The sequence below is a fragment of the Eleginops maclovinus genome, chromosome 4 (genome assembly GCF_036324505.1).
Source record: "Eleginops maclovinus isolate JMC-PN-2008 ecotype Puerto Natales chromosome 4, JC_Emac_rtc_rv5, whole genome shotgun sequence".
Classification (NCBI taxonomy): domain Eukaryota; kingdom Metazoa; phylum Chordata; class Actinopteri; order Perciformes; family Eleginopidae; genus Eleginops; species Eleginops maclovinus.
The window spans coordinates 12,951,741-12,963,723 of record NC_086352.1 but is presented as its reverse complement, the minus strand read 5'-3'; the positions used below and the strand labels follow the sequence as shown (position 1 = coordinate 12,963,723).

The window sequence follows — 11,983 nt, the reverse complement described above, 5'->3', positions numbered from 1 at the left end:
CAGATGTCTGTTTAGGCTATATTTGATGTCGTAAATGTAGCTGCTAGGGTGAAAAGTAATTTCAGAGAGTCATAAATGTTGACATTAATGTAGCTGTAACATGTGAAACCACCCTGGAGGATTTACACTATTTCCCAGAGCTCTGTGTCTCTTATAATTTATAGATGTAGAGGAGGTGAAAGTGAAACTGTTCCTATCTGCACCGCTTCACTTCAATAATACAACAGCAAGACAGGGAAAAATAATATAGCAAACTGAAAGCATAGATTGTTTTATTTTAAATGCTTGTTATTTTTTACTAAATAAATCTGTAGCACTATCTGCTAAATACTGTCTGTTTTAGTTTAGTGTCCAATCGGATTATAGCTTGTTTCCTTTAAAAGAAAAATATTAAGAGTTATAAAAGAAGAACACTCATATAAAGATCACTCGAGTTTTAGACATCAGTAGTCAATAACAGTTCTGTAAATTGTCGTAATGCATTAACTTAACGGGCTAATATGACGCCTTTGTCCCTGTCACACTGACCTGATTGTGTCCATGTTGACGTGTAACTGGATACGGTCCCCTGTGGCAGTGTGAGGGAGCTGATCACTCAGCCTCCTCTGCTGCCTGCCGCACCATGAGGGCTAAAGCTGCAGACATGCACAGCAAGGACTGTGTCAAAGTGGCCGTCAGAGTCCGGCCCTTCAACAAGGTCAGTCTGTAGAATATGTACAGTTTCGCTTCTTGAAGTTGTTGCCCATTTTATGTTATGCAATTTCTTTTTATGCAGTTATTTATTTGCCTGGTGATTTTCGTATGTTTTGCAACGTATTTTTAGTGTCACATTAACTGATATTAGCATCAGGTACCCCTCAACAAGAACATTCCTGTTTGCTTTTGTGGCTCCAAAATCATACCAGGACTGTCGGTCACCCAACTGTTTCTACTGCACCTTGACCTAAACAAACATAACACCTAGTGACTAAGTATAAACGGTTTAGGTCAACAGATACTTATGCACCAGCACTTAAAATGGTTTAGTTTCTTTGAAGCTCATGCAGCTGTACAGGTATTTTGCTGTTCAGAGTTTGTGTCTGGTTTATTGCATTTAGTGAGTAGCACTGGATAAAGAACATCAGCTGTATGTAAGGTACAAGTGTTATTTGACTGTAGTAAAGACGGATGAAAGCAAAGCCTGTGTTAAATAACTAAAATACAATGAAATATAGTGAAATGTGTTTATGGAAGATGTCCCAGATGTGTAAGAAAGCAGCTGACAGGAAGACACACAGACAGGCAGGAGAGGATTTCTTTTGTTTTTGTAAATACCTGAAATATCAAGAATGAACCTGGAAATGGACAAAATATGTATCCTTGAAGTAGCTTACTTAAGTTTAATTCTAAAGAGGATTTAGACATTAGTCTTTAACTCTTACTTCCTCCCATTTCCCTTTAAAACCCCCCCAGAGTCAGGTTCTGTCCTTCTCTCACCCTGCTTTATTTCCTCCCTCCTCCCAGAGAGAGCGGGACGCAGGCAGCCGATGTATTGTCTCCATGGTGTCGAGCTCCATCACCATCCAGGACCCTCGTGAATCCCAGAGCCGTCGCTCGTTTTGTTTCGACTACGCCTACTGGTCCCACAGCGGCTTCACAAGAGACCGCGGGGGCCTCTATGTCCCAGAGGAGCCGGGGGGGCGATATGCCGACCAGGTCAGCTCCATGTCTTGTGACCTAATGATTCCAAATCAATGCAGCATTGTAGATCTACATTGGACAAGTACAATGCAACACTTTCTGAGTGATTTTTTGTCCATTTCTGAGTTACAAGCTGTTCAAATATCATCCATCTCCAGGACAGTGTGTTCCAGGACCTGGGAGAGGGAATACTGGAGAATGCACTGCAGGTAATAATCATTATTATAACACAAGTTTTATACACGTTTTTTTTTGCACAAAAGCAGTTGAGTGTCTGTTGGGTAAAACAAATACCCAGGTTCTATGGTCTGTCCCTTTTGAGTCCTGTCGGGATGTTCTTAAATTATGTCTGCAGGGTTACAATGCCACTCTGTTGGCCTATGGGCAGACCGGCTCAGGGAAGAGTTACTCCATGGTGGGCTACGGGCCTAACAAAGGCCTGGTTCCTAAACTCTGTGACCGGCTGTTTCAGTCCATTAGAGAGAACCAGGACACCAGACAGTGCCAGGTAAAGAGCTTATGTCTGTTTCCCAGCGCAGTGTCATTTATGGTTGTGAAAATTTGCAATGTACTTTTTTTTGTCTACACAGGTCTTTTTCAGCATGTTGGAGATCTATAATGAGCAGGTAACAGAAGGGAAATCAGAGAATGCCATTTTAACTTTTTCTGATTCGCTGTTGTGTTTCAATTTATCTTTCTTTGGATATAACATTCAGTGTTTTGGATGACCATTGTCCTCTCCTTCATTAATCTCTGAATCAACCACTCCTTCCAGGTGGTTGACCTGCTTTCTCGGGGGACTCGTACTCCAGGGGGGCTCAGGGTCAGAGAGGAGCAGCAAAGAGGCTTCTATGTGGAGGGTCTCCGGACCATCCCCTGTGACAACGCAGTGCAGGTAGAGGGATGAAGATTAAACAGCTCTACCTTCAGTAATAAACTCTGAGACAGGGAAGGAGAGCTAAAAAGGTTTACTATCTGTTTTAAAGAGTACTCGATGAGCTGAGTCCAGTGTCCTGTTAGTTTTGTATCCTGATCAAAATCTATCCGGGCTTCGTGGGGACGCAGGAAATAATTAAACGTTTTATCCTGGTATTTTCAAGGTTTGAATAGTGATTGAAATCGTAATCGTCTCACTTGTTTAGAATGATGTTGTGGTTATAGCATAATAACATCTGATTTAATGTGATAAAGAAGTGAAATAATGAGTATAATACGTATACTGTATGCATAGTATATATATATTTAAAGGTAAGTCAAGTGCTGGAAGCTTAATGCACCTTGAACATGCTTAAAAAGTGTTTGAATTTGACTTTAGAAAAGGTTTAGGAACCCTGGTTATCATGTTAAAGCTGTAAGGAATATTTAAGGATATTTCAGAAGTCCTTCTGTGTGCTTTGTTAGTAATTGGGTTGATGTGTATTTGGAATTTAAGTGTTCAATTTTAATTGTAGGTGGAGCAGCTGATGGAACAGGGGACCAGGACCCGGACAACTGCTGCCACTCACATGAATGCCAATAGCAGTCGCTCACACATGCTCATTATCCTGCAGCTCAAACAGGTGAGTGGATCTGTTTTCAGACCTATGACATAAAACACATTATCCACAAATTAGATGTATCTGTCCCACTATCAAAGCAGTGTATATTCACCCTCTCAGTTACAGTATGTTACTTACCTGCACATTTGCTTGTGTCTAATTAATATACTTGTCACAAAGCAATCCTAAGGTGTATTAAAACATGTATTTTTCATCACATTCTTTAAGATCTTTTCAAAAGAGAGCATCACAAAGCAGTCCAACATCAACTTGGTGGATCTGGCTGGCAGTGAGCGTCAGAGGTCGTCGGGGTCGGAGGCAGACAGACTGAAAGAGGGCACGGCCATCAACCTGAGCCTCACCACTCTGGGAAACGTTATCAGGTTGGACTGGTATTTAGCTTAATTTACTTTCCATTCAGCACATTTTTCTTTATCTCTCACATGCTCTTCTCCTCCAGCTCCCTCGCTGACGTGGCGGTGGGGAAGAAGGTCGTCCACATACCGTACAGAGACTCAGTCCTCACCAAACTGCTGCAGTCGGCACTGGGAGGCAACAGTCGCACTGTCATGGTAGCAGACACAGAAATACTGCCAACACACACTGATGCAATTTTGTGGCTACATCCTTTTTATAGTATAAGTTGCCATTTTTTCAATGTTGGCTTTTTTAGAATTTCAAAAGTATTCAGATCAGATTACATTGTTTTGTAATCCTAATTAACTAACACAAATTGCCTTGTACATTTTATTCAGTTTCTGACTCAGTTTTAAAGTATTCAGACCCACGTGCACAGATGATGCATATTTATTTTCTAATAATGGATATCAATCATTTCTCAAGATTGCCACGCTAAGCCCTGCTGATATCTGCTATGAGGAGTCGCTCTCAACCCTGCGCTACGCTGAGAGGTACAAAAACCCATTTGTGGAGGGTAAACCATCAGAAATTCAACTGGTTGCGACCATAATATAAATGTTTGCTACCTAACCCCGCTCCATTTTATGTTCCCACCTCCCTCTCCTCTTCAGGGCAAAGCGTATCCAGAACAGAGCTGTGGTGAACGAGAGCCCCACTGAGCGTCTGGTTAAAGAGCTGAAGGCCGAGAATGCCAGACTGCTGCAGAGACTGGGTCGGCTGGGCCAGGAGGGACGCAGAGCCAACGATGAGACCAGTGAGAATTACAAAATATTCAATTTGAGTGTTTACTGTATTTATCACTTTATTGTATTTAAGTTGTGAAATTGTATTTCATTTAATTGTATATGTATTACTCTGGTTCCTATGTGTTCAGAGGAGCTTCGCCAGCTGCTGACCCACAACGAGCTCCAGATCAGAGCCATTCAGACTCTGTGGGAACAACACCTGCAGGAGGCGCTGAAGGACTGGGAGCAACAGTATGCTAACATCACACAGGTACACTCATAAAAATATCCAAATACACAATCAGAGAACAACAGAGTTTCAATAGTTTCAGATAAGCTTCAGAAACAATGTAATCATAGAACATAAATGCACTTGCTGAAGGGTATAAATATATTTTTGTACATGTACTCAGTAAATATTTTTCAGCCCTTACTTGTCTGTCTGTCCCTCTCCTTCACTGTCAGGAGCGGAGGATGATGCAGATGCATCCCTACATTCTGAACATCAACGAGGATGCTCAGCTGTCGGGCGTGGTGAAGCTTTTCATTCAGGAGGGTAAGGTCTTCAAATTGTGATGAAGAACCCACTCTCTAGTCCAGTTCACCATGTAGAGAGTTAGGTTTTGGGCATGAATAATGCAACAGAAGTAAGCAGGCTTGAGGGTTGTCAACCACCTTTATTTCCTCTCATTCATACCGTTTTATGTTTCAGGTGAATGGGACATCGGCCTGTGTGACTCAACCCCAAAATACATCTCCATCAAGGGCTTAGGGTGTGTTTACATCAGGGAGTAACGAAACATCACAAACCCAGTGCCAGTAGAGTTAGATTAGAGACACTTAACAGTCTACTTCTAGAAGTGTTTGTATGTTTTCTGTGGCAGGATCCAGGAGCGTCATGCTGTGTTCAGGAATGAGCAGCGCCGAGTAACACTGACCCCATTGGAAGGGTCAAAGGTCATTGTCAACGGCAACACTGTTTCCCAGACTACTGAGCTGCAGCATCTGGTGGGTGTCAACACTCATACACACACACACTCGAACACACATGCATGCATGCAGACTTTATGATATGACCGTGTGACATATTACACAAAACCTCCTCCTTTTTCCTGTTTCCTCTAGGACCGTCTGATTCTCGGCTCTAACTGCACCTACCTGTTCATCGGTTTTCCGTCTGAGAGAGGCGGGGACGACTGGAGTCGCTACGACTATGACTACTTCCAGTCTGAGCTGGCTGCTGCTGAAGGCATCCACCTGGGTGAGCAGTAGGGGTGGGAATCGCCAGGGTCCCCACGATACGATACTATAGGGATACTTAAGCCATGATACGATAGTATTGCGATTCTACGGTATGCTAAGTATTGTGAAACGATATACTGCGATATGGCGCATTTCTGTATCGATCAAAAATCAAAAATTCAGAGAATTTCTGAAAAAGGTCAAAATTCTGAGAATTTCAGAAAAAAATGAAATTCTGAGAATTTATGAAGAAATTCAAAATTCCAAGACATTTTGAAAAACAAATTTGAATATGAATTGTTTATATAATAAAATATTGATACTTGGCGTCCGTGTATCGATACAATAACGCCATGCAAAGTATTGCGATACTATGCTGTATCGATTATTTCCCCCACCCCTAGTGAGCAGCGTCTACAAGCGGGAAGTAAAGAGATTTATCTTTGGAGGAAATCTTATCAGATACTATGTGTGTATTTCTGTGTTTAGTTGAGTCCAGCACCGGCTCCAGTCAGACAGACCCCAGTCTGCTGGCCGTCTTCTACGACTACATCAAACTGATGCCCATGGTGGCCGAGGCCAACCAGATGAGCCAGGAACTGAACAAGGTAACACACAAACACTAGCACGTGTTTTTAAGACAGTGAGTGTCTTTCCTGAAAGAGTTTTTCTGATTAAATACAACTAATTTGATGTATTTAATTGAACTTATATCTTATTGTCTACCATGTTTTTTAGGGGGTTGAGTTTAAGTTGGAAATCAAGAATCTGGCGCTGTCAGATTCAAAAGGCCATGATCTGAAGAAGGAGATTGTTGTCAGAGTCACTGCTGTGGGAAGAAAACAGGTTATTATATCGCTCTTCTGTCACATACACTACCTCATAAGCTCTTCTATAATTACACTTACAATTTATGTTTGAGTTCAGGTGTTTACTTTCACACTCCCTCCCCAGGTATGGATGTGGTCGAAGACCAAGTTTGTGAACCGTAAATTCCTGATGGAAGACGCCTACCAGCGGCATCAGGCTGAGAGGAGCAGAGACAATGTAATTCTGAGAGAACGCTGTCTTTCAAAATGTAATGAGACTTCTACAAGTTGATTTTGCACACTGACTATATGCAAAAAAACTTATTTCAGAAACTGTAAAAAATTAAACTCACTGAGAAGTGCACCAAAAAGTTTAACCAAATAACTGCAAATGGGATAAGTAATATGTATTTATTGAACTGCTTTAAAGAGAGAAAACACCAACGTGTGTGTAGGGGGCATTAGAGGAAACTCATTCCTCTTCAATCAGAGAGAAGTTATCTTACAGTGCTGTCATGGTTAACGTGCTTGCAGATTGATGGAATGTCAGTCTGAAAATAAAATGTAAGTGCACAGCCAACATTAGTTGCTCTACCATTAATAGTTTTACATTTCAGAACAATAACTTGTTTATTATTTGATCACGTTTATGTTCTTACTGTCAGATAGCAGAGGGTCTGTCTACAGCTGCGTTACCCAGAGATAAAGACCCTTTCTGGGATCCTGTGGAGCCTCTGCTCCTGGGCACGGCTCACCTCTGGCTTCAGTCCCTGGCCTTCCGCATCCCTCTGGAGGAGCAGCTGGAAGTGGGTTTCTTTTACAGTCATAATTTTATCATTTCTGTGCATGTAAAGGGTCTTCAAAGGCCACAATCTAAAATTTGTTCTAGTGACTTATTTTAACATATCATTGTTTATTGTTGCAATTTATTGTCTTGTTTAATCTTGTTCTGTAATGCACTTCTGACCTGCATGATTGCACTGTATGTACAGTGGGGCAAAAAAGTATTTAGTCAGCCACCAATTGTGCAAGTTCTCCCATTTAAAAAGATGAGAGAGGCCTGTCATTTTTATCATAGGTATACCTCAACTATGAGAGACAAAATGAGAAAAAAAAATCCAGGAAATCACATTGTAGGATTTTTAAAGAATTTGTTTTCAAATGATTGTGGAAAATAAGTATTTGGTCAATAACAAAAGTTCATCTCAATACTTTGTTATATACCCTTTGTTGGCAATGACAGAGGTCAAACGTTTTCTGTAAGTCTTCACAAGGTTTTCACACACTGTTGCTGGTATTTTGGCCCATTCCTCCATGCAGATCTCCTCTAAAGCAGTGATGTTTTGGGGCTGTCGCTGGGCAACACAGACTTTCAACTCCCTCCAAAGATTTTCTATGGGGTTGAGATCTGGAGACTGGCTAGGCCACTCCAGGACCTTGAAATGCTTCTTACGAAGCCACTCCTTCGTTGCCCTGGCGGTGTGTTTGGGATCATTGTCATGCTGAAAGACCCAGCCACGCTTCATCTTCAGTGCCCTTGCTGATGGAAGGAGGTTTTCACTCAAAATCTCACGATACATGGCCCCATTCATTCTTTCCTTTACACGGATCAGTCGTCCTGGTCCCTTTGCAGAAAAACAGCCCCAAAGCATGATGTTTCCACCCCCATGCTTCACAGTAGGTATGGTGTTCTTTGGATGCAACTCTGCATTCTTTCTCCTCCAAACACGATGAGTTGAGTTTTTACCAAAAAGTTCTATTTTGGTTTCATCTGACCATATGACATTCTCCCAATCCTCTTCTGGATCATCCAAATGCCCTCTAGCAAACTTCAGACGGGCCTGGACATGTACTGGCTTAAGCAGGGGGACACGTCTGGAACTGCAGGATTTAAGTCCCTGGCGGCGTAGTGTGTTACTGATGGTAGCCTCTGTTACTTTGGTCCCAGCTCTCTGCAGGTCATTCACTAGGTCCCCCCGTGTGGTTCTGGGAATTTTGCTCACCGTTCTTGTGATCATTTTGACCCCACGGGGTGAGATCTTGCGTGGAGCCCCAGATCGAGGGAGATTAGCAGTGGTCTTGTATGTCTTCCATTTTCTAATGATTGCTCCCACAGTTGATTTCTTCACACCAAGCTGCTTACCTATTGCAGATTCAGTTTTCCCAGCCTGGTGCAGGTCTACAATTTTGTCTCTGGTCTCCTTTGACAGCTCTTTGGTCTTGGCCATAGTGGAGTTTGGAGTATGACTGTTTGAGGTTGTGGACAGGTGTCTTTTATACTGATAACGAGTTCAAAAAGGTGCCATTAATACAGGTAACGAGTGGAGGACAGAGGAGCCTCTTAAAGAAGAAGTTACAGGTCTGTGAGAGCCAGAAATCTTGCTTGTTTGTAGGTGACCAAATACTTATTTTACCGAGGAATTTACCAATTAATTCATTAAAAATCCTACAATGTGATTTCCTGGATTTTTTTTTCTCATTTTGTCTCTCATAGTTGAAGTGTACCTATGATGAAAATGACAGGCCTCTCTCATCTTTTTAAATAGGAGAACTTGCACAATTGGTGGCTGACTAAATACTTTTTTGCCCCACTGTAAGCACAGAGTGATATTTGGTTTATGATCTCTGTCTGCAGGTGCTGGGGTCAGAGGGCACAGAGGAGGCTATATTACAAGCTCAGCTGGTTCCCTGCACCTCCACAGGACTGTATGACACACACACACACACACACACACACACACACACACACACACACACACACACACACACACACACACACACACACACACACACACACACACACACACACACACACATTGTGAATAACCTTGATAAAAACACTTATAGATTTAGGGTTAAATAAATGTTCTTGCCTTCCAGCGCTCTGGGTGAAGATGAGATCCTGATCGACCCTACGGAGTTACTGGGTCGACGTCTGGACTTCCAGCTGTTCCTGGAGCAGTGCTGTGGCCTCCGCTGGATCCGAGAGGCCCGCAACAGAGGGGTCCAGATTGGGTGAGGCATATGGGATTCATGGAGAGATATTAAAGTACATGCAGGATACACATCCAGGAGGGAGATATTTGTCTTCATTTTTTCCCCATTTCAGTTTCAGGTTATTTGACTGCAGCCATCCTCTCTACTCTCCGGCCGTGTGGCACAACGTCAACCCTCTGTTGGATCACAGAGTTCACTTCGCCTCACTCCACACCTCCCAGCATCTGTTAGATTACCTGCAGAGCAGCGCCGTGGTGCTGGAGCTCTGGGGCCTTCAAGGTGAGGATGACGAGAAACATGGAGGATTGTTCAAGATCCTGTGTGATGACTTCAACTCATGCATTTCAGTAAATACTTACAAAAAACAGTGCATGTGAAACAAATATATTTTACTGTAAGATTTATAGTTATGAAAGCTTTTATTTCACACTGCTTTACTATCAAATTTCACAGCAGCAGACCAGAAATAGATCAGACATCAACAATGTTCTAGGTCATTATTGAAATACATACACAGTCCACTGATAGTTGCTGGTTTTCTGTCACAGAGGGTTGTACTGACCTGGTATCATCTCTAGAAGGAGTGAGGATGACTACAGAGGGTATCTTATCATTGAGGAGGCAGACCCAGTCAACACTGCAGTGAGTTTGATATTTCTGATATTTCGGTATTTCGGTGTCAGGAAAACTTCCTATTTGAATTTCCTATTGTGTTTGTGTGTGTATGTGTGTGTTGCAGCCTGTAGACTCTGCAGAGCTCAGCTGTTCAGTGAGAGCTCTTCAGCAGGATTTGGAGGAACTGAAGAGTGTTAACTCGTCACTGAGAAAAGAAAATCATATTCTGAGAGAACAACTCAACGCTGCCAGGAATGGTAACTGGAACACACATGACACACGTCACAACCTGCCTAGTTCAAACGTCTAACATCTATTTTATTGGTTTACCTGGTTTACATTTGTTAGACGACAAAAGATTCCTGTTCATAAAATGTAAAAATCTGACTTTATGACACCTTCCTCTCCCTGTGTGTAATGTGGAGACGGTGTGCGTGGTCGGTCGGTGCGTCCCAGCTGTGATGCAGAGTTTGCTCGCGCTCTCAAGGTCTTCTACCACAGCATGACCTCAGTCAGGGGTCAGCTGCAGCGCCTGCGCAGACACAGGCCCAGTGTACGTATAGCAGCCTCAGTATTAGTGAGCATTACTACAAGTCCTTGTTTAAACCTTTGCTTAATACCAATCTATAGAGAACAACACACAACCAGGCACACAAATGAACTGGCATTAGTAAGGTCTAGTAAGATTACAGTGAGATTGCGATGGTGACAATTAAATTTTTCCTATCAATGTTTTTTTCCCTAGCAAAACCAGTAGTACAATTAACCTCTGTAGCCAGGCAGGAAAGGCATGTTTTAATCGTGGAGTTTACCATCAGATCTGCCCTGAAACAACCTTTGTATTGTAAATCCATTTTAGGTTAGCTATCTGTAAAAGTATCAAACACTGGTTGCTAATATTTTTAAGCCCTAGAGTATACAGTATCTGTGTATGGTTTCACATCAATGTGAGTCCTGAGGTTGTGTGTTCCTCTGGCCTCCAGGAGGAGTCCGACCTGCTGGGGTTCAGGCTGTTTGTGGACGAGCAGAGTCGTATGCTGCGGGATTTCTCCGAGCAGCTGGAGCAGAGCGTCTCCACGCTCAAACAGGATGTGGCCGCCATCGTCCGCCGGAAAAGAGAACGATCGGGAATCTGGTCTTGACTGATTAACCGTTTACAGATTTGAAGCATGTTATTTTATGTGTGTCAGATGGGTCACATCATTTGATTGCCTTGTTTTACAGAAGGAGCAGCAGTTCCTTATTTTCTGTAAAAGGGAAGACATTCAAGATTATTCCACAGGAGTTTAGTATTAAAATAATAACAAGAGCACTTAAGTCTATAAAACGTTTATTAGATTGAATGTAAAATAGATCAGTACAGTCCAAACTGCGAATAAATTAAAAGGCAAATTCATCTCAAGTTTCAGAATTCACCATATTATTTTGTCTTTCAACCATCTTTGATCACAAGTCAGACTGCTGTTCACTCTGAAGCTGTATCACAGCACGACACCAGAATCAAGAAGGAACACTCTTCTTCCTTATGTCTCCTTATGGGAGGTTCATATTACTTATTAGCTGAATTAAGAGGAGAGAGGATTTCCTCTCGAGTTCAATGACCGTGTTTAACACAGCGTCACTTGTTGTAATGTCCAATTCAGAGATAGAAGTTAATGGTGTTAAGCAGTCACATGTTGCAACAGTACAGATACACGCCGTAGGTCCAAATAAAGATGAGCGTGGGCACATTTACAAGAGGAGAGAAGAAGGCAGATGTGAGGCAGATTAGTCATCGGGTGACGGAGAGTCTATATACAACAGATAGGCAGGCAGGAGTTGATCTGGCATTAGAAAATATAAAGAAGTACAGGGGCAGACATTTACACACAGGAGGAGAGAGGCAGCAGAAAAGGTACAAAAAGTTTGAACAGAGGAGGTAGACTGGAGAAACACAACACCAACTGTTGGGAGGACA

The 11,983-nt window shown here is 42.4% G+C and overlaps 1 protein-coding gene across 1 annotated transcript; it reads left to right on the top strand.

Moving 5' to 3' along the window:
• The first annotated feature begins 643 nt into the window (after window positions 1-643).
• Window positions 644-11,437, top strand: kif28 (kinesin family member 28). Its single transcript, XM_063880676.1, is given in 28 exon segments — window positions 644-697; window positions 1,504-1,695; window positions 1,839-1,889; window positions 2,036-2,188; window positions 2,271-2,306; window positions 2,456-2,575; window positions 3,132-3,239; window positions 3,447-3,601; window positions 3,679-3,790; window positions 4,062-4,129; window positions 4,250-4,392; window positions 4,513-4,634; window positions 4,829-4,919; window positions 5,076-5,136; window positions 5,248-5,371; window positions 5,489-5,624; window positions 6,095-6,213; window positions 6,344-6,451; window positions 6,560-6,652; window positions 7,080-7,220; window positions 9,050-9,120; window positions 9,295-9,429; window positions 9,524-9,690; window positions 9,960-10,016; window positions 10,019-10,053; window positions 10,151-10,283; window positions 10,446-10,579; window positions 11,010-11,437. Coding segments are annotated over 28 exon segments (3,078 nt in total). The 3' UTR covers window positions 11,169-11,437.
• Window positions 11,438-11,983: the final 546 nt, after the last annotated feature.